The sequence below is a fragment of the Salvelinus sp. IW2-2015 genome, linkage group LG36 (assembly GCF_002910315.2).
Source record: "Salvelinus sp. IW2-2015 linkage group LG36, ASM291031v2, whole genome shotgun sequence".
Lineage (NCBI taxonomy): Eukaryota > Metazoa > Chordata > Actinopteri > Salmoniformes > Salmonidae > Salvelinus > Salvelinus sp. IW2-2015.
The window spans coordinates 24686921-24710429 of NC_036875.1; the positions used below are offsets into that span (position 1 = coordinate 24686921).

At 42.2% G+C, this 23509-nt stretch overlaps 1 protein-coding gene across 2 annotated transcripts in view; it reads left to right on the forward strand.

The window, feature by feature from the left end:
• LOC111959448 (mannosyl-oligosaccharide 1,2-alpha-mannosidase IB) overlaps nt 1-23509 on the forward strand; it is a 171532-nt gene that overhangs the window by 30047 nt on the left and 117976 nt on the right. For both annotated transcript variants that reach the window (XM_023980993.2, XM_023980992.2), the window contains exon 4: nt 9707-9968. In XM_023980993.2, coding sequence (XP_023836761.1) covers nt 9707-9968 — 262 coding nt within the window. The remainder of the gene's footprint in view (nt 1-9706; nt 9969-23509) is intronic.

Here is a 23509-nt window from a genome sequence, read left to right on the forward strand (position 1 = left end):
TCCGTTGTGCACTGGGGCCTCCCACTCTTTCTATTCTGGTTAGAGACAGTTTGCGCTGTTCTGTGAAGGGAGTAGTACACAGCGCTGTACGAGATCTTCAGTTTCTTCTCAATTTCTTGCATGGAATAGCCTTCATTTCTCAGAACAAGAATAGACTGACGAGTTTCAGAAGAAAAGTCTTTGGCCATTTTGAGCCTGTAATCGAACCCACAAATGCTGATGCTCCAGATACTCAACTAGTCTAAAGAAGGCCAGTTTTATTGCTTCTTTAATTAGAACAACAGTTTTCAGCTGTGCTAACATAATTGCAAAAGGGTTTTCTAATGATCAATTAGCCTTTTTAAAATGATAAACGTGGATTAGCTAACACAACGTGCCATTGGAACACAGGAGTGATGGTTGCTGATAATGGGCCTCTGTAGATATTCCATTAAAAATCAGCCGTTTCCAGCTACAATAGTCATTTACAACATTAACAATGTCTACATTGTATTTCTGATCAATTTCATGTTATTTTAATGGACAAAAAATGTGCCTTTCTTTCAAAAACAAGGACATTTCTAAGTGACTCAACTTTTGAATGGTAGTCTATGTAAATTTGATTTGATTTTTTTCATACAATAAAAAAAAAAAATGGTTAACCTGTTTTTGCTTTCATTATGGGGTATTGTGTGTAGATTTGATGGGGGACAGTAAACAATTTAATACATTTTAGAATAAGGCTGTAACATAACAAAAAAAGTCAAGGAATCGTAATAAATTCCGAAGACACTGTACAACATCCCATCCTCGGATTTCTTTACATTTTTACAGATAAGACATCTTGTATTTACCAAACAACATGATTTGAATGTGCTAAAAGCCTCAAATATTGAATTCCTTCTGAGGAATAGGAAGATACAATTTAGAAATTCATTTTATGTTTGCCTTGATTTCTTCCCAGATAACACTAATAGTCTCTGTCAAATATGAAGCAAACTTGGGGGGGAAAGTATTACAAATGACGAAGGGGAAGATATCTGTGATACTTGTCATTGGTGCTCGTACAATCTGAGACATAAAATGTTGCAATTTAAGATTCTACATAGAGTATATTATACCCCTGTACGTGCATAAAATGCATACAGAAATGTCCTACCTATGCTGGAGATGTAAGAAACAAAAGGGGACTATTTTACATAGCTCTGGACAGGCCCACAGCATATCTAAGTATTGGGACGGCATAATATTGTTTAGATCTCAGTGTATATCAATCAACTTTACCAAGGTCCCCTTACATATGTCTTTTGGGCAATAAAATCTTAGGTGACTTCTATCAAGTTCTGTAATTTAGCCCTTATATCGGCAAAGAAATGTATTACTCTGCACTGGAAGTCACCCGATTCTCTAACAGTTGCCCATGGGTTTGTGGAATTATCGCACTAGATAGCATGCCTTATAATATAATGGGCAAACCCAGGATATTTTTATGTATGTGGGCAGAATACCTGGAATATGTTAAGCATAAATGGTTTAATGTATGAATTTGTACAGTCCCTAAAATAACTAAATGCTTACTAACTAACAATCTTTGTGGAAAGATGCCTCCGGGTCTGGCCCTCGTGGCCCTGGGTGCTTGGTCCCTCCCGGCTCTAGCACACCAGATCCAACTAGCCATTTAACTAGCAAACCTTGGATCTGAGTGGTCTGTTGTGCTGCTGTCAGGATAGATCGGTATGTGGAGTGGCCTAGGGGCGCCAGGGCCGGTGTGAGAAGCACCGTCGCAGACTGTTAAATAACTCTGCAGGTGAGGAAATAAGACGATGTGTCAGATGGAGCTACTTAGGAAAAGATCCTGATAGATAGATAGATAAATGAATTGAAATGTACCGCTAAATGTAGGCCAATAAGTATACTTCAACAACCTAATGAGGGCCAATAAGTACAAATACCTAGAGCGAATACCAATGTTTGAATAATTGTACTTCTATTTTATTATAATTATTTGTTTTGTTTGTTTTTGCTTGGTTTCTTGTGTTATTTATGTTCATGACTTGCTTGGTATGATTTGTCTGCTGCTTTCCCATCCATAGGATAGAGATGTGAGGGAGGGTGGGGTTGAGGGGGAGAGGGTAGATGGGGAAATTGGGGTGAGGTTAAAAGTGGCTGGATGGGCAAGAAAAAAACAATACATCCTGTAGGATGGATTACGGTTAAATTGTATTATATGTCATTGTGCAGGAATAATTGTAAAAAATAAGATGATGAAATGCCATTGGAAGAGGCTAATAAAAGCAGGAAGTGATTATGACTGGAGGCGCTAATCAGTAAGGTGGATGTGATTGCTCTGGTCTGATGAAGGGAACATGCAAGTTAGGCAGGGCGCTTGATTGCTCGGGCCTGGGCTCACGTCTTTGTCAAGATAAATGAGTCAGGCAGATGTTGACATGCTCTTAATTGAGTGTTTGACATTATGAGCCTCGCATGAAATCGCTGTGACGCTAGAGTGACTCAGAATGGCTCTGAGGAGGAGAGAGCGAGTGATGAGGGAGCGAGCACAAGAAAGGGCTAGGTTCAGGCAGATTAATGGGTAAATCCATTACCACAAGAGTATTTGTGCACCCATTAGGCCCGGTGCTGTGTAGTAATGTTTCCTGTCGTCATCCTGGCCTTTCCCTCTCACAGGTCCTCCTCGGAAGCCATTAGAGCACAGTGGGGGCTCTTATTTCACACTGCTTGCCGTGTCACACACACGCACAGGGTTTCCCTTTGCCGGTAATTGCCAGCTTTTGGCTAATAACAAATAAGAAAAAGCTGATTAATAAAATTGTTGCCGGCCAAATTGACCGGGAGAAAAACAATCCCATTGCAAAATAATTAATTGTATTTATTCGATGGAAATACATTTGACCGTCATGCTTATCGGTCTATAGGTTAATTTGCTAAATTTAGTGGAATTAAATTGGTGCGTGTGTAATTTTTAGTTAGTCATCATGTATCTTATTTATCACGTGCACAGTATATTTTGAGCGGAATATCACTTGTCAGACCGCGCTAGAGATGCTGCTGCAGCTCKTCAACTTGTTGCTGCTGGAGTGAAACGTGCTTTTATAAGCTCAGTCATTGTGCAACAATTCTGTTAAAAACAATTTTGATGGCCACGATTTATAGAGCTACTGTTTTTTTAATTTCTCACCTGGTAATTGAAGCCCGCCTCCCATTCGCCATTAAAGTGCATAGGCAGCGGTAGGCAGGCTATCAGTGCATCACCCATCACTTTACAATGTGAGCTGAAGGCTGTATGCATTTTGAAAACATACTTAATTTTACACGTACTTTTAACATTTTAACATAATGTGAGGCATGTCTTAACTTGCTTCAAAGTAGCCCAGGCAAAATCCAACCATAGAAACATGGTGGCAATTATTTTATAAAGACTTCCTCATATGCCGTTGAAACCAGCATTTCTCTCTTGTTCTATTGGTTTTCTTATCAACTATTTCATTGTCCAGAAGCCAAAGGCACAATCCTAGTCATATTGGCGTCCCATCCTAGTTGTTGCATCTTTAGATTCCCCCTCTAAGTTTCTAACAGAGATGTTGATCTCTGTCACATGGAACTGCTCTCATTAGATGCGCTGTTTAGCACGGTGTTTTCCCACGAATTGCATTTCGCAAATGTTTGAAAATTACATTTTATTGGCTACTTAACTACAGTAGTTGCATGTTCTGTAAAGATGAATGACCATAATCTAAAAGTGATTTCTGCAATTCTTAGCACTGTGGGTGAACGCCCTAATGGGTTCACACCAATTCATATGGGTCTGGTAAGTTTCTCAAATGGCCGGTAAATTAAAATCTTCCCGGTCACATTGTCCTAACGTAAACCCTGTAAACCCTCATGACCGCAATAGTCAGTCAGTGAACATATCGCACTAAATAGCACATAAATATCATATTTGAATGCATCTTTGTGAGGACGTACTCATAAATGCATCGGACCCCAGCCGTCCGGTGGGTTAGAACTGCCAGGACAGTGTGTCTTTATCTGGACTAGAGGTTGACCGATTAATCGGAATGGCCGATTTAATTAGGGCCGAGTTCAAGTTTTCATAACAATCGGAAATCGGTAATTTTGGATGCCGATTCAAAAAAAAAAATAATATATATATAACACATTCTTATTTTCAATGACGGCCTAGGAACGTTGGGTTAACTGCCTTGTTCAGGGGCAGAACCACAGATGTTTACCTTGTCAGCTCAGGGATTCAATCTTGCAACCTTACGGTTAACTAGTCCAACGCTCTAACCACCTGCCTCATGAGGAGCCCGCCTGTTACGCGAATGCAGTAAGAAGCCAAGGTAAGTTGCTAGCTAGCATTAAACTTATCTTATAAAAAACAATCAATCAATCATAATCACTAGTTATAACTACACATGGTTGATGATATTACTAGTTTATCTAGCGTGTCCTGCGTTGCATATAATCGATGCAGTGCGCATTCGTGAAAAAGGATTGTCGTTGCGCCAACGTGTACATAACCATAAACATCAATGCCTTTCTTAAAATCAATACACAGAAGTATATATTTTTAAACCTGCATATTTAGCTAAAAGAAAATCCAGGTTAGCAGGCAATATTAACCAGGTTAAATTGCGTCACTTCTCTTGCGTTCATTGCACGCAGAGTCAGGGTATATGCAACAGTTTGTGCCGCCTGGCTCGTTGCGAACTAATTTGCCAGAATGTTACGTAATTATGACATAACATTGAAGGTTGTGCAATGTAACAGGAATATTTAGACTTATGGATGCCACCCGTTAGATAAAATACGGAACTGTTCTGTATTTCACTGAAGGAATAAACGTTTTTTTTTTCTTCGAGATGATAGTTTCCGGATTTGACCATATTAATGTATTTCTGTGTGTTATTATGTTATAATTAAGTCTATGATTTGATAGAGCAGTCTGACTGAGCGATGGTAGGCACCAGCAGGCTCAAAAGCATTCATTCAAACAGCACTTTCGTGCGTTTTGCCAGCAGCTCTTCGCAATGCTTCAAGCATTGCGCTGTTTATGACTTCAAGCCTATCGACTCCCGAGATTAGGCTGGTGTAACCGATGTGAAATGGCTAGCTAGTTAGCGGGGTGCGCGCTAGTAGCGTTTCAAACGTCACTCGCTCTGAGACTTGGAGTAGTTGTTTCCCTTGCTCTGCATGGGTAATGCTGCTTCGAGGGTGGCTGTTGTCGATGTGTTCCTGGTTCGAGCCCAGGTAGCGGCGAGGAGAAGGATGGAAGCTATACTGTTACACTGGCAATACTAAAGTGCCTATAAGAACATCCAATAGTCAAAGGTATATGAAATACAAATCGTACGGACAGAAATAGTCCTATAATAACGACAACCTAAAACTTCTTACTTGGGAATATTGAAGACTCATGTTAAAAGGAACCACCTGCTTTCATATGTTCTCGTGTTCTGAGCAAGGAACTTAAACGTTAGCTTTCTTACATGGCACATATTGCACTTTTACTTTCTTCTCCAACACTTTGTTTTTGCATTATTTAAACCAAATTTAACATGTTTCATTATTTATTTGAGGCTAAATTGATTTTATTGATGTATTATATTAAAGTTCAAATAAGTGTTCATTCAGTATTGTTGTAATTGTCATTATTACAAATAAAATAAAAATATTGGCCGATTTTTAATCGGTATCGGCTTTTTTGGTCCTCCAATAATCGGTATCGGCGTTGAAAAATCATAATCGGTGGACCTCTAATCTGGACTGAGTCAGTTCTAACCACACACAGTGTAAACACATTTCCTATCAATTAAAGTCTGCAGATAGACACACACATCGACATGAATATGTATTCATGTTTTGAGTTCAGCGTTATGTAAGTAGTGTGGAGCTGTTATTTTGGTCCTGAAGAGTGGATAGGTCCACATCAGGGAACTGTATGGTAATGAAATACAACAGACCTTCACTGTGTCTATTCTGGGAGCCAGTTTACTCTTAAAGAAGGGTAATTAGTATAAATGCCTGTCTGTCTTGGTGAATTAGTGGCTGCAGTGAAATGGCTCATATCTGTGCTATAGTAGGTGATCCCTAACCCCTCTTCCCCCAATGGTCTCTTCCATTCTCCTCTCCCATCTTTTCTTCTAGCTCTTCATTGTGCAGCTGTCTCTCCTCTGCCGGGCTGAGGGCTCATCTTGAGTGAAGTGAGCCGAAATGGCAGATGTCATCAACACACGTCTCCATTCCCACAGTGTCCACCTGACCCTTTTTTTTTTAGGTCTCTGTAATCTCTACCTCGCTCCCTTCTTCTTTCTCCTCTTTTCTCTCTTTGCCCTGCATTTGTATACTTTTTTCGCTGTACCCCTGGGTCTGTTAGTCTCTTGCTCCCTCCTGCCTGCCTGCCGTGGGTCAGGTTGTACTGTGTATTGCAGCTGCTAAAATGGATGGCTTTTAGTGTTCTGTTCTCTCCCTTTCTCTCTCACACGTCCCATGCTCTCAGGCAGGGTTCAGCCCTCAGGTTCTCAGCCTGCATCTCCAGGGCCCCACAGCTGAGTCCACACACACATTAGACATCTTGACCCCTCGCGCAGGTCATGTGGAATGACAATGTTTCACATATCTTTTCTCTTTTGTATTAGAAAGCTGTCACCTGCCTCTTGTTGTTGGGTCATTCTATATGATTTCAATCACTTTCTGACTGCACCATTTTTGATTTTAGAATTCAAATAGTGTATTCAGAAAGTATTTCAGACCCCTTGACTTTTTCCATATTTTGTTGCGTTACAGCCTTATTCTAAAATTTATTAAATTGTTGTTTTCCCCTCATCAATCTACACACAATACACGATAATGACCAAGCAAAAACAGGTTTTTATAAATATTTTCCAATGTGTTAAAAGTAAAAAACTGAAATATCACATTTACATTAGAATTCAGACCCTTTACTCAGTACTTTGTTGAAGCGCCTTTAGCAGCGATTACAGCCTAGAGTCTTCTTGGGTATGACGCTACAAGCTTGGCACACCTGTATTTGGGGAGTTTCTCTCATTCTTCTCTGCAGTTCCTCTCAAGCTCTGCCAGGTTGGATGGGGAGCGTCGCTGCACAACTATTTTCAGGTCTCTCCAAAGATGTTAGATTGGATTCAAGTCTGGGCTCTGGCTGGGCCGTTTAAGGAGATTCAGAGACTTGTCCTGAAGCCATTCCTGCGTTGTCTTGGCTGTGTGCTTAAGGTCGTTGCCCTGTTGGAAAGTGAACCTTCGCCCCAGTCTGAGCGCTCTGGAGCAGGTTTTTATCAAGGATCTCTCTCTACTTTGCTCCGTTTATCTTTCCCTCAATCATGACTAGTCTCCCAGTCCCTGCCGCTGAAAAACATCCCCACAGCATGATGTTGCCACCACCATGCTTCACCGTAGGGATGGTGCCAGGTTTCCTCCAGATGTGACGCTTGGCATTCAGGCCAAAGAGTTCAATCTTGGTTTCATCAGACCAGAGACTCTTGTTTCTCAGGGTCTGAGAGTCCTTTAGGTGCCTTTTGGCAATCTCCAAGCGGGCTGTCATGTGTATTTTACTGAGGAGTGGCTTCCGTCTGGCAACTCCACCATAAAGGCCTGATTGGTGGAGTGCTGCAGAGATGGTTGTCCTTCTGGAAGGTTCTCCCATCTGTACAGAGGAACTCTGGAGCTCTGTCAGAGTGACCATCGGGTTCTTGGTCACCTCCCTGACCAAGGCCCTTCTCCCCGATTCCTCAGTTTGGCTGGGTGGCCAGCTCTAGGAAGACTCTTGGTGGTTCCATACTTCTTCCATGTAAGAATGATGGAGACCATTTTGTTCTTGGGGACCTTTATTGCTGCAAACATTTTTTGGTACCCTTCCCCAGATCTGTTCCTCGACACAATCCTGTCTCGGAACTCTACAGACAATTCCTTCGACCTCATAGCTTGGTTTTTGCTCTGACATGCACTGACAACAGTGGGACCTTATATAGACAGGTGTGGCTTTCCAAATCATGACCAATCAAGTTGTAGAAACATCTCAAGGATGATCAATGGAAACAGGATGCACCTGAGCTCAATTTTGAGTCTCACAGCAAAGGGTCTGAACACTTATGTAAATAAGATGTACTTAAAAAAATAAAAAATGTATACATTTGCAAAAATGTCTAAACCTGTATTCGCTATGTCATTATGGGGTATTGTGTGTAGATTAATTAGGGGAAAAAATGTTTTATCCATTTTAGAATAATGGCTGTAACATAACAAAATGTTTGAAAAAGCCAAGGGGTGAGTACCTTCCGAATGCATTGTATAACATCCCTGTTTTATTGTCTCCAACATTGGTATATTATAGAACAGCAAGAGAAAGAGGAACATTTATTGTCTACGGTGCAGCTGCTTCTTTGTCCTGAAGTAGGCCTTGCAGGCGAAGTGTTGATGATAAAATGTCTCCTTTTGATCCTTTTGTGTATTTTCTTTTCCACACTACATGACTCCAGGGAATATCCTAAGCCTTGACCATGTAGCCTAAGTCTTTACTTAACTTCTTATGGGGCAGGTAGGTGGGATGGTAGCGTCCCACCTGGCCAACATCCGGTGAAATTGCAGAGCGCGAATTTCAAATTACAGAAATATAAATATTTTTAAAAATACAAGTATTATACATCAAAATAAAGCTTAACTTCTTGTTAATCCAGCCGCTGTGTCAGATTTCAAAAAGGCTTTACGGCGAAAGCACACCATGCGATTGTCTGAGGACAGTGCCCCGCATACAAAAACATGAAAAACATTTTTCAACCAGGCAGGTGCGACACGAAAGTCAGAAATAGCGATATAATAAATGCCTTACCTTTGTAGATCTTCTTCTGTTCGCACTCCAAAAGGTCCCAGTTACATCACAAATGGTCCTTTTGTTCGATAAAGTCCTTCTTTATATCCATAAAAACTCTGCCGCGCTTCATTCAATAATCCACCGGTTTCCCTCCTTCAAAACGCATACAAAATGAATCCCAAACGTTACCAATAAACTTAATCAAACAAGTCAAACAACGTTTATAATCAAACCTCAGGTACCCTAATATGTAAATTAACTATACAATTTAAGACAGAGAATAGTATGTTCATTACCGGATATAAATAACAAAGAACGCGCTTTCACCCTAGAAACACTACAGCCAAAATGGGAGCCACTACAACTTCTAGCTCATTTGTCCAAAAACCAACCTGAAACTCTTTCTAAAGACTGTTGACAGCTAGATGAAGCCCTAGGAACTGCAATCTGGGAGGACTTCATAATACTCATAATAAACATGAAAGCCATTGGAAACAGTGGTTGGCTGAATTTTTGTTTTTTTGTTGGCAGGATTTGTCCTCGGGGTTTCGCCTGCCATATCAGTTCTGTTATACTCACAGACATAATTTTAACAGTTTTAGACACTTTTTAGGGTGTTTTCTATCCAACTCTATATGCATATCCTAGCTTCTGGGCCTGAGTAACAGGCAATTTACTTTGAGCACACTTTTCATCCGGATGTGAAAATACTGCCCCCTACCCAAGAGAGGTTAACTTTACCATTGTATGACAATGTTTGAATCTTACTGTTTGGTGCCCGCTTCCTGCTGTACCTTTTTAGGTGCCCACTTCCTGTCTGAGGTTATTCACTTCCTGGTTATGTTGTAACCTGTGTGCTGACTTCCTGTTGTGCCCCTTTAGGGAGGAGGAGGAGAGCCTGCGTGATAAGATTCGTGTGGACCATGAGCGTGCGCTGCAGGAAGCCAAGGAGAAGCTGAGGAAGTCCCGGGACGAGCTGCGGGCTGAGATCCAGACGGAAAAGAGCAAGGTGGTGGAGGACCTAAAGAAGAAGAAGGAGGTGCCCAAGCCCCTGCCCCCTGTCCCCATGCCCAAGATGTTGGGGGTCAACGATGGAGACTCCGTGGAGCCTGACGTCAAGGAAAAACGAGACAAGATCAGAGAGGTGAGGGAGAAGGGGCGGGGTTGGGGGGTGTGGATGAGTGTGTGCGCGTGTCTTTATCTTTGTCTTTTGTCTGTCCCTATGTCACAGTTTTCTCTGTGTGAAAGGGAGATCTAGGAGACAGAGATGTGTTTGATAGTTCAGATGCTCTTTCTGCGATGCTGAGTAGGGACCGACAGACAGCCAACCTGAGACCGTTTTCCCCCATCCGTCCATTCTTCCAGATAATTACCTCTATCATGCCTTTCTGAACGCCACTTAGTCAGAACACTTACTTCGGCACGAGGCAAGCCCATTTGCTCTAAACCTTGCTTTTGTCTCCCAATGAGCCTTTTGTTCCCACATAATTATCATTTAGAGAGTATGCTGCCTGCCATACACTCATAGCTATACGGCGGCTGCCTGATTACTTTGTGATTGTGAGCACCAATCATATCTCTACAGAACAAAGGCCAACTGTCATCAACAACAATGTTTTCAAGGAGGGAGGATGGCTATGTGTCGTGCTATTGCAAAATGTTGTAAAATCTTGCGAGACTCTTCATCAACCGCTTTTAGTTACTCCTTGTCTGTCACAAATTGTCTAACCAATCTTGTCATGGAATGGGAATGTGACACACCATCTCTCCAACCAATATCGTCTCTGGAATCATCCCTGCCTTATAATGTTTCTACTTGGACATGTAGCCTTGCTCAAGGGCACGTCGACAGATTTTTCACCTTGTCGGGTCCGGTGATTCGAACCAGTGATCTTTCGGTTACTGGCCCAACACTCTAACCGCTAGGCTAACTGCCAATCATGTCACTGGGTCTTGAAAAATATCTGACTTAAATGTGAACACAAACTAAATGCACTGGGGATATTGTGTGTAATTGTCATGCCACTCAGCCTTTGTCCCTAGAAATAGAACCCTCTTCAATGTTCAGATTCCCACCATATACACTACATGACCAAACGTATGTGGACACTTGTCGAACATCTCATTACAAAATCATGGCCATTAATAGGAGTTGGTACCCCCCTTTGCTGGAGTTGGTCCCCCCCTTTGCTGCTATAACAGCCTCCACTCTTCTGGGAAGGCTTTCCACTAGATGTTGGAACATTGCTGCGGGGACTTGCTTCCATTCAGCCATGAGCATTAGTGAGGTCGGGCAGTGATGTTGTGCGATTAGGCCTGGCTCGCAATTGGCGTTCCAATTCATCCCAAAGGTGTTCGATGGGGTTGAGGTCAGAGCTCTGTGCAGGCCAGTCAAGTTCTTCCACACGATCTCGACAAACCATTTCTGTATGGACCTTGCTTTGTGCACAGGAGCATTGTCATAGTAAAACAGGAAAGGCCTTCCCCAAACTGTTGCCACAAAGTTGGTAGCATAGAATTGTCTATAATGTCATTGTATAGCACTAAGATTTCCCTTCACTGGACCTAGCCCGAACCATGAAAAACAGCCCCAGACCATTACTCCTCCTTCACCAAACTTTACAGTTGGCACTATGCATTCTGGCAGGTAGCATTCTCCTGGTATCCGCCAAACCCAGATTCGTCCGTCAGGACTGCCAGATGGTGAAGCGAGATTCATCACTCCCGAGAACGCGTTTCCACTGCTTCAGAGTCCAATGGCGGCAAGCTTTAAACCTATCCAGCCGACACTTGGCATTGTGATCTTAGGCTTGTGTGTGGCTGCTCAGCCATGGAAACCCATTTCATGAAGCTCCCGACGAACAGTTCTTGTGCTAACGTTGCTTTCAGAGGCAGTTTGGAACTCGATAGTGAGTGTAGCAACCGAGGACAGACAATTTTTACGAGCTAGCCGCTTCAGCACTTGGCTGTCCCGTTCTGTGAGCTTGTTTGGCCTACTACTTCATGGCTTAGCTGTTGTAGCTCCTAGATGTTACAGTTGGCTGGGGCAGCCCTAGCAGGACAGACATTTGACAAACTGACTAGTTGGAAAGGTGGCATCCTATGACGGTGCCACTTTGAAATTCACTGAGCTCTTCAGTAAGGCCAATTTATTGCCAATGTTTTTTATTTAAATTGTTTTATTTTACCTTTTATTTAACTAGGCAAGTCGGTTAAGAACAAATTCTTATTTTCAATGACGACCTAGGAAGAGTGGGTTAACTGCCTTGTTCAGGGGCAGAATGACAGATTTTTACCTTGTCAGCTCGAGGATTCGATCTTGCAACCTTTCGGTTACTAGTCCAACGCTCTAACCACTAGGCTACCCTGCCGCCCCAGGGTAGTTTGTCTATGGAGATTGCATGGCTGTGTGCTCCATTTTATACACCTGTCAGCAACGGTTGTGGCTGAAATAGCCGAATCCACTAATTTGAAGGGGTGTCCACATACTGTTGTATATGTAGTGTACCATATCTCCTCCACCATATACATTTTTCCTATTTGGACCAGAGCAGAAATGCTTGCAGGGATTTTTATGCCATTGAAATCCTTGGCCGGGCCGCCTAAGCGTTTTTCCAAACAATATGTATGTATGTATGTATATGTTGTTTAAAAAAAAAAAAAAACATTTTCAGGAAGCAGAAATGCTTTCAGTGTAAACTTGAATGACTAAAACCAGATTTAAAGTACAGTACCAGTCAAAAGTTTGGACACACCTACTCATTCCAGGGTTTTTCTTTATTTTTACTATTTTCTACATTGTAGATTAATAGTGAAGACATCAAAACTATGAAATAACACATATGGAATCATGTAGTAACCAATAAAGTGATAAACAAATCAAAATATATTTGAGATTCTTCAAAGTAGCCACCCTTTGCCTTGGTGACAGCTTTGCACACTCTTGGCATTCTCTCAACCAGCTTCACCTGGAATACTTTTCCAACAGTCTTGAATGAGTTCACACATTGGAGAAATGTGTTGAATTGCAGGAAATTGGCTTAAATATAACATTTCTCTACACCGCCAAGATAGGGGTCCTCTACAATAACAGGAAGGCCTGTGTTGTACTGCATTTATAAAGAGATATGTGTAACTGTAAAGCCCTGATAAATCGATAGCGTAAGTAGGGCTTTTAAATGGTGGCCCATAAAGACCGCACAGAAGGAGTTGCGGAATCTGTAGAGAAGAGGATGAGGCCACCACCCTCCTCTCTCCCTGCCTCCATCTCTCTCCATGAGCAATCCCCACAGTACATGGCAAATGGCCCTGTGTGATCCTTAATGTGATCCATACAACACCACTCTATCCAAGATGGTGTGTTTAAATATCACACGTCTCCTTTAGGGCATGATAAAGCGCTCTCTCAATTCAATTCAAAGGGCTTTATTGGCATTGGGAAACATATGTTTACATTGCCAAAGAAAGTGAAGTGGATAATAAACAAAGGTGAAATAAACAATCAAAAATGATCAGTGAACATTACACTCACAAAAGTCAAAGGAATAGAGACATTTCAGATGTCATATTATGGCTATGTACAGTGTTATAACGATGTGCAAATAGTTAAAGTACAAAATGGAAAATAAATATAATTATGGGTTGTATTTACAATGGTGTTGTTCTTCACTGGTTGCCGTTTTCTTTTGGCAACAGGTCACAAATGTTGCTGCTGTGATGGCACACTGGTATTTCACCCAATAGATATGGGAGTTTATCAATATTTGTTTTTTGTTTTCGAATTCTTTGTGGGTCTGTGTAATCTAAGGGAAATATTTGTCTCTGTGGTCATATTTTTTGCAGCTCAGTTTCCACCTCATTTTGTGGGCAGTGTGCACATAGCTTGTCTTCTCTTAAGAGCCGCGTGTGCGTTCACGCTCCCGGCATGGCCATCTCCATACCCAACCACAGTGTAATGACACTGATTTCTCATAAATGTAATTAAATTGTATTCGTCACATGCTTCGTAAAGGAACGAGAGACATAATGCTTACTTACAGGCCTTCCCAACAATGTAGAGAGAAAGATCATAGAAAAGTAAAACGCATAATTAAATCTAATAACAAATACACAATTAGTAACGATAACTTGGCTATATACAAAGGGTACCGAGTCGATGTACAAATAAAATGCTTACTTACAAGCCCTTAACCAACAACGCAGTTCAGAAAATATTTACTCAATAAACTAAAGTAAAAAAGTAACACAATAATGAGGCTATATACAGGGGGTACCGGAACAGAGTCAATGTGCAGCGGTACAGGTTAGTCGACGTAATTGAGGTAATTTGTACATGTAGGTAGGGGTAAAGTGACTATGCATAGATAATAAACAGCGAGTAGCAGCAGTGTAAAAAAAGGGTGGATCAATGCAAATAGTCAGAGTAGCCATTTGATTAACTGTTCAACAGTCTTATAGCTTGGGGGGTAGAAGCTGTTAAGGAGTCTTTTGGACCTAGACTGGGCGCTCCGCTACCACTTGCCGTGTGGTAGCAGAGAGAACAGTCTGACTAGGGTGGCTAGAGTCATTGACAATTTTTAGGGCCTTCCTCTGACACTGCCTGGTATAGAGGTCCTGGATGGCAGGAAGCTTGGCCCCAGTGATCCTCTGACACCGCCTGGTATATAGAGGTACTAGATTGCAGGAAGCTTGGCCCCAGTGATGTACTGGGCCGTACGCACTACCCTCTGTAGCGCATTTGCGGTCAGATGTCGTGCAATTGCCATACCAGGTGGCAATGCCAACCAGTCAGGATATTTTTAAGGATGAATACATCTCACTCTGAAGCACCATTTTGTGTTATTTGTGAAACAGAAAAGTAATCATCGCCATGCATCTATAAAATAAATAAATATGAAAAAATAAGATCCATTCCCCACAGCACAGTGCTATAAGCCTAATTCCCCATCTAACACGACTCTCCACTCTGCAACAGATTATTCTCAAGAGAGACAATCTAGGTTTCTGCTCTGTGTGATACACATTGTAGTAAGCTATGCCCATCTGATACCGCCCTATATCCCCAGAAGAGAAACATTATCTGGTGACCAGCATCAGTAATTCATGAAAATGTATTCCTCTATACATTATGTATGGATGTCATGGATCTATATTTCAACAGTGTCCTCTCTGCTGGAACCCACCTCGGTAAGTGTGGACTTGTTTGGCCACGCTATTCCATTACCATTTTGCTGTCTTTTAGCACATCTCTGAAATGGAGGTGGTGAAAAGAAAGAGAGATGGGTGGAAAAGACACGTCTATATTCCAGGCAAACCATAGCAGCTAAATGCTAAGTATGAGCCTAAGAAGCAGGGTGGTGCTACGTTTGATTAGCGCTGGGCTGATGGAGAGAATGTGACAGAGGAACTGGCACAGGACAAAACAGACCCACAATTCTGCTCACCTCGGGACTGTTGCCACTGTAGCGCACCTCAGTGTTATCTCTGTGTGGTGTTTGAACAGATTAAGCGGAAGCAGGGAAAATAATTTATCCTGCCTGGATTAGCGTGAGAGAGGTAGAAATGGATAGGCTTGGGCGCTATCGAAATTGTCATACCTTCATACCGACCTTGTGCCATACCGGGATATCCAGTAATACTGACACTGAACACAAGGGGATTTGTTTTCAAACCCCTCTAATCCAAAGGTTAACAATGCTAACAAGTAGATGTAAAATCTCATAGAGAATGCTAACTAAATGCTAACAAACACAACTGCAGAGCATTAAGCATTTTTTTTTTTACTGTTAACTTAATAGTTATAAGATATCTAGAAGGCAAGCATTTAGTCTTAAATTCCGTACAGTAACTAGATCACATGACGCATACTGCATAACAGTGAGTGACTCACAAGGCCCGGTCTCGGTCTCATCATTGTGTGCTTGTAAACAAACATCACGTGACTGGGGACTACCGGTAACCTTCATAATGAAAAATGATGTGACAGGTGAAATGAAGAATGCAATCTTCTTTATCTCCTAATGTATTGTATGCAGGTATTTACTTAAAAAGTAGCTAAAAATATTCAACTGTTTAACAGTGTTGACGGTATTGAAAAACCTCACGTGGATTTTTCCAAAGACACCGGCATACGGTATACCACCCAAGCCTAGAAACTGAGAGAAGTTTTTTTTGTTCCATGTTGTCATCCTCCTGGTTTACCGGGTTGCGTGCCTGCCTTCATGTGTCTAGGGGTTTGACTGCTTCACAATTGTTTTTATGAGGCCGACTGTGTGACGCTGAGTGGTGTGTGTTTGAGAAGAGGTAGGAGGCTGCGCGCAAGATAACTTCTTTGTTTCACATTTTTTATGGTTTATTTTAGTCGTTACATTTCTGTTGCCCCATAAAACGTAATGTTCTCCCTATTGTATAGTATTTATTCTTGCCTGACCCGGACAATCTCGTCATTACAATGCAATAATCCATTTAGTATCCTTTCAACTCGAACAATACGTAATACTGGGAAATGGGAACGGGATTGTGATGTCTATGCCCTCTCTGTATGTGGCTGCCTTTTGAAACTCTCAATGACAGGTGAACTCTTTGGCTCTAATTTATGAACTATATTCTCTTAGGGAGCATCTGTAAACGGACAGCCTTTGATCCATGGTCCTCTCACCATTCGTTAGGGACCGTTCAGTCTTGGCAGGGAGAGTGAGAAGAAAGGAGTGTTTCTTTGTTTAGAGTGTTGGCCAGGCTCTCTGGGACCTATAGAGGTCAGAAGAGGGGTGTGGTGTGTTGGCCTGTGATACAAGGAGCCCTGGGGGGAGAGGACTGGGGAGCACAGGGACCACCAGTTCAGTGCCAGGTTCATGGCTTACCATATACCCAGCATAGTGAGAGAGAAAGAGGGTGCGAGGAAAGGGGCATAGTGGTGCAGACAGTACCCAAGGTCGGAGAGACGGGGAGAGGGAGGTGGAATATCAGTTAATATATCCCAAAGAAAAGTCACAGCAGTGTAGAGAGAAAGTGCCAGAGGGAATGGGCCCAGGGAGGTTTAGAGCATGGTCATTAATTTGAAGGCAAAAGCTTCTCAACCATAAAAGGTGACTTTTTAAACATGATCTACTCTAATATTGTACTACTACCCAAACTTGTTCACCTGACTGCCCTGTTTACTGGCTGTGATTTGTATGACAGGATGTAGGTCCTGAACCGACCACTAGTTGTGCTTCCATGTTCACACATTGTGACTGGGTCTGAAACCATGATGAGTGTTCTCAGTGGTGAGATCAGTGTGAGAGGACCATATGTTGCAATGGAACAGAAGCCGTATCATCCCCTGTTATCTGTTAGGACCCGATGCTAAGAGCTGTTAAAGTGGCCCATCTGAGCTACTTTACTGTCTCCTTTTAAAGGGAATTTATCACCCTGCCTGGGTGCCATGAATGTATTTACAGCAGTCACATTTTCACTGCCCTCCTGCATCTTCTGAAGGGCCGTCCGTTAGAGCAGATAGGATCCGCTGGTGGGGGAAGGATGGAGGGAGATTTGAAATCAATCAGGCTGACTCCAGAGGTTACCCAGGGCAGCACATTCATAACTCCAGACACAGCTCCCCAAAACTCCAGAGCACCGCAGTAGTACCGATTGCTTCTCAAGATAATTCCGAGCCCCACCCGATATCTGACATCAGGACAGATTTTTCTCCACAACCCGCATTGAATTGTTTTGAGAGCGGAACCGTGGCCCGCCAAATAACATCAATATATTTAATTGTTTTTATGACTTCAGAGTAGTAGGCTATTACTTCCCTATTCAACTTTTGGATAAAAGGAATCCATGCCATGAATTAAGAATGTTTTTTATTAGCCTTCTTACCTAATGAAAGCCTAAAGCCGATGTAACAAAACCTTTACATTCTTTCTGTATTTATTTATTTAACCTCTATTTGACCAGGCAAGTCAATTTAAGAACAAATTCTTATTTACAGTGATGGTCTACCAAGAAGCGGAAGGCCTCCTGCGGGGATGATGGCTGGGATTAAAAATACAAATGTAGGACAAAACACACATCACGACAAGAGAGACATTACAACAAGACATAAAGAGAGACCTAAGACAACAACACATGGCAGCAACACATGACAACACAACATGGTAGCAACACAACATGACAACAACACAGTTGCAGCACAGCATGGTAGCAGCATAAACATGGTGCATGTTAGGCACACACAGCAGCACAAAGGGCAAGAAGGTAGAGACAACAATACATCACGTGAAGCAGCCACATGTCAGTAAGAGTGTCCATGATTGAGTCTTTGAATGTAGAGATGGAGATAAAACTGTCCAGTTTGAGTGTTTTTTGCAGCTCGCTCTAGTAGCTACCTGCAGGGAACTGAAAAGAGGAGCAACCCAGAGATCTGTGTGCTTTGATGACCTTTAACAGAATGTGACTGGAAGAACGGGTGTTGTATGTGGAGGATGAGGGTTGCAGTAGGTATCTGTTATGTTCCTCAGCAAGAAAACCAAAATTGTCACTCAAACAGAAAAGGGAACTAACAAAGAGTCACTGACAACAACCAAAACGAAACAGGTGGGGTTTTAGGAGGGGTTCTGAAAGACACTCATGGGGGTCTCCACTGAAAGGTGATTAGCAACAACAACTAGGACCTAAAAGACACCCACCATGAGCAACCACAAAATTTGCCCAAGAAGAAGTAAACAAAATAAAAACCCACATCAAACTTAAAGAAAGGAAGATAACCAAAAAGTTTAGCGAAACATTAACAGGGAAAATCAGACTAAGGAATGTCATCTCCACATCTCTCAAGATAACTGGAGCACTAGGCCAGCCACTCTTAAATATCACCTGAGCCAGCACAGTTGAAACACCTTCTGACTAACGAGATGGACTAGGCAGCAGTCTTCTTACCGAACCACATAACCTTTGTTTTGAGGTGTTCAGGGCAGAGAAAGCTTGTTGGACACTAAGAAAGCTTTGTTTTAGAGCGTTTAACACAAAATCCAGGCAGGGCCCAGCTGAGTATAAGACTATCATCTGAATATAAATGGATGAGAGAGCTTCCTACTGCCTGAGCTATGTTGTTGATGTAAATTGAGAAGAGCGTGTGGCCTAGGATCAAGCCTTGGGCTACTCCCCTGATGACAGGCAGTGTCTGAGACCGCAGATCTTCTGATTTTATACACTGCACTCTTAGAGAGGTAGTTAGCAAACCAGGCCAAAGCCCCTCAGAGACACCAATACTCCTTAGCCGACCCACAACAATGGAATGGTCTACCTAGGGCTGTTACGGTGACCGTATTACCGCCACACCGGCGGTCATGAGTCATGACGGCAGTCAAATTCCACGTGACCTTTTAGTCACGGTCATTAGACATATCTAAGGTCTGATGCTGATGATAAGTCATTAGTATCCTACCAAACTGCCTGGTACTCAGAACTCTATTGTCCCTCTAATCCCTCGGACATCAATGCAAATGTTATCGAAAATCTAATCAAACACTTAATGAAAGCTCATGTTCCGCAACATTGCTATAGGCTATGCAATTGCGTGAGAACAGAGGGATGTCCTCTATTAAAAAGAGGAGGATCGTCTGGGTGTAGGGTTTGGCCAGCAGGGATGTCCTTGTCCCATCGTGCTCTAGCAACTCCTGTGGTGGGCCGGGCGCATGCACGCTGATATGTCGCCAGGTGTACGGTGTTTCCTCCGACACGTTGGTGTGGCTGGCTTCCGGGTTAAGCGCGGGCATTGTGTCAGGAAGCAGTGCGGCTTGGTTGGGTCGTGTTTCGGAGGACGCATGGCTCTCGACCTTCGCCTCTCCTGAGTCCGTACGGGAGTTGCAGTGATGTGAGAATACTGTAACTGAGCGTTTTGTTCTAAAGAACTTTCAATATTGTTTAGATAACTTAAATAAATAATTTCCAGATTAAAACGTAGGATGCAAAAATACTTTTAGTAGGCTATAGCCTAGGGCAGGGGTCAGCAACAGGTGGGCCTGTGGGTGATTATAAAAAGTTTTGCCACCAAAGATTTTAATAAAATCATTAAATATATCAATATAATTTGGGGATCGGGGGTTGTTTTTTGTCAAAAATACTCAAATCACCAGGGATTCAGCAAAAAAATTGTTTAATTTAGGAAATCTGTTCCCAAATATTCCCACAAATAAAAGAAAGATGTGATCGTGTCTCAATGTAATCAAGGTATGAAATTGTTATTTTCAAATACAATCTCTTTTTGGGCTTAGTTCTGGTCAATTTGCAATGTATCATTTATTATAATTATGGAGGGATGAAACAAGTTTCAGCACCACACAAATAATTGACAGTTCTCTGATCCACTGGGTGTGTGGCTGGTAGCCTATATGCTTGCCTCTCTGTTCACAGAATGGAATTCACAACGCAATGCCAAACAACAAGCTCCTGGGTTTGTAAAAAAAAGTATTATCTTGATTTAAAACATTTCCGACCTGGAATATAATTGTTCTGAACCGTGAGCCGGTTGATAGAATATTTTCATTACACCCACCAGCTTTTAGCCGGTCAACCGCAGGACACCTTGGGTATCCAACCCAAATGCAGGACTCTAGGATTGGTCTGTGGGGGGGTAGCTTCTGCTTTATGAATCACCCGTGGGTGATGATTGAGGGCAGGCTGTGCATCCTGACAGACCCGGGCTGGGGGTGGGTGCCTGGTGTCCAAGGGTTTGGCTACCATTGTGAAGGTCAGAGCAGAGCTCCTAGCTGGCTGTTTCTCAGGACAGGAGACAGGAAGGCAAAGGGAGCACTGGCCGGCCGCACTGCGGACCTCTGAGTTTATAGGCTGTCCACCTCCGTCCTGTCATCCTCCTCTGGCCTGAGTTTTGCAGGAACAGGAATAATCCAGTAAACAACAACCTCTAGTCTAACCTGTGGGTGGAGGTGCTACTCAGATTGTTAGGTGTCATTCAGCTGGATAAAGGAAGGTCCTGTTAGTCACACTGAGTCATACCCCCCCTTACTCACTATCTCTACCTGCTCTTGTCTTTTTCTGTCTATCTTTATCTCGCTCTTTCTATCCCTCTTTTCCTTTCTCTCTGCTTTATCTGCTTAGATTCTCTTTATGTAGTGCTGTCTTTTTGCGTTCTTCTCTCTCTCTCGCTTTCTGTCTCCCTCATCTCTCCCTTCCCTCTTTCTGTGCCTCTGCTCCAGTCCTGGCCTTGCTTCTCCAGGAAGTTGTCCAAGAGATGTGATTTACTCTAAAAGGATGTCACCCTCATGGTTCTCTGCAAGGCGCGCTTTGAAAAAGCAATCAACCGGGGAAATAATGTCTTCATATAACGTGCCCAAGAGCTCAGCCTACAACAAGCAATGTCACGCTCCTCCTTTTCAAAAATCGGATGATATTTAGAACAAAAGCCACATTACAGCAGCAGAGTGCTCAGATTATGAAATTACAAGGTGATGTGTCCTTGGAGGCACAGGTGATGAAATACACTTTTCCTTCCACTTCAGTGTGTACGTATCAGAACTGGTTATGAATTCCCCAGAATTCTTAATAATAAAATCTGCCTTTCTCATCAACCCTAAGAGCTGAAGAGATATACACATCTTAGTGATTGTGGACGAGCGGAGAGAGAGCGGGGCAGAGATTTTAATCTCGTCCAGACTGACCTTAGTAACACTGTGCAACTCTCTGGGCTGGAGTCCGTTCCAAGGCAAGGTCGGGCGTATAATGTGGCATGATTAATAAATCTACAGAGGTATCTACACCACTCAATATTCAAATGAGGAGAGAGTCTAATCGACAATTTGTAGTGATACAACACCAGACCCAATTTTCATATTATCATGAGCACTGGCGTAGCGCATTTTCTCTGGACTAGGGTTTGGCTGTATCCAGATGTTCATATCGTCATAGCATCGTCCCTTTCTCATCCAGGGATTTACGGTATTATCGACTTAGTACACAAGGGGGCGCCAAAACAATTTTTAAAAAGCTAGTTGGGTGTCAACTACTAGAATGCTTACATAATTAGCACAAGTAATAGCGAATTTCCATGGAGGCTGCTAGCTAAATATGCAAACGGAAATAAACAAATTGCATTGACTTTTCAAGCACAGTAGAAAGCTAATGCAATATGATGTCCCGTCACCTTATTAATTCAGCCACTTACTTAGATAACTATCATGTTAAACTTGGGGGTTGCGTTAATGCAGAATTCTGCATTTTCATGCAGGAATAAAATATAAAACGCATAAGAAATAACTTGCTGAGATTTGTAAAAGCAGATCTAAACTGCTTCTTATTGTTATTTCTGCTTGGCATCAGACTAATTTTGTGCTTCAGTTGAACTCCGATGAGAATCAGAAATGGGCATTCTATCAGCAGACAGAGCTCTGACTGATGTGCAGCTACTTTTCTTGTTTTCGCCTCGTTTTCTCTGGTAAAATGCAAGATTAATCTTAAGCAAAACATTAGGAACTGTAGCTGGCTACATTCTTTCTATAATAAACATTAGAAATATGATTGCCATGCATCGTTTTTTGCAAAAGACACCAGTTTTTTTTCTTTGTAAGCGCATTTACTTTTTGGCTGCCAGCCAAATAACGTTGCACATCTGTTGTCATCTGACATATGAAGCTATTTTCTGCCGAATGTGTTGCACTAATGTATTTTTCTGGGAAGGAAGACGGTAGTTGCATGTTCCTGATCACTGTATTGAAGAAAAAAAACACTTGGCTTTCAATATAAAATGCGACCCCTGTCCATAAACTGCTAGACACCTGCTCCCGCTTTCTCCCGATGTGCTATTTACAAACAAACACGTGACTGGCTCAGCTGTTCAGGGGAACTACGGTAAACTTCATAATGTGACGGATGAAATGAAGAACACAATCTGCTTTATCTCCTAATGCAGTGGTCACAAACCGGGCGATCACGATTGACTGGGCCCTCTTCAAGGCATTCCTAGTCGATCAACAAACATTTATGTAAAACTTTTTTTTTTTTTACACTGATAAAGCCTTGCATTCCTATTATTTTTTTATTAATTTGCGCAGTTGTTGCGCTTGATTCAGCAGCCCTGGCGCCAGGAAGGCAAAGTGCCATAGACTGTAAAAAGAAAACTCGAACTCACAGCAAAGTTGATACTGTGAGAATAAAACAAATGTGACTAGAGAGTTTCAATGAATACAGCAAAGAGCTGCTGTTTTTGAGTAAGTTAATGTTTAAGTTATTCAGCACTGTCAACACTTTTATAAGCCTTAAAATGTGCGTACTCCAGCACTGCAGCTGCAATGAATGAGTTTAACAAAATGTTCCGATAAGCTTGCGTTGTTATTGTTAGTGGCTTGTCTTTTTTAATATTGAGGAAATTTTCACTTTCTCTGGTCATAGGAGTAACAACATGAATTGGTGCATGAGGCAGAAATAATGCAGTGCGACTTCAGTTTTGCCATCAGCTGGACTGTGTCCCCTTTTCTCAGCCTCATCGCTGCCCCCTCCCTCCCATCAGTCTGACTATCAGATGCAGTCCTGAAAAAAAAAAAAATATATATATATATATAATATTATGTTCACTCAGCTGGGTCTCACGAGTAATACAAATTATCTATTACCAGTGTGATCAAATCTGAGAAGAACAACATTGGCAGGGCAATTCAAGCATAGCCAATATGCAGTGGTAATGTATTTGGCCTA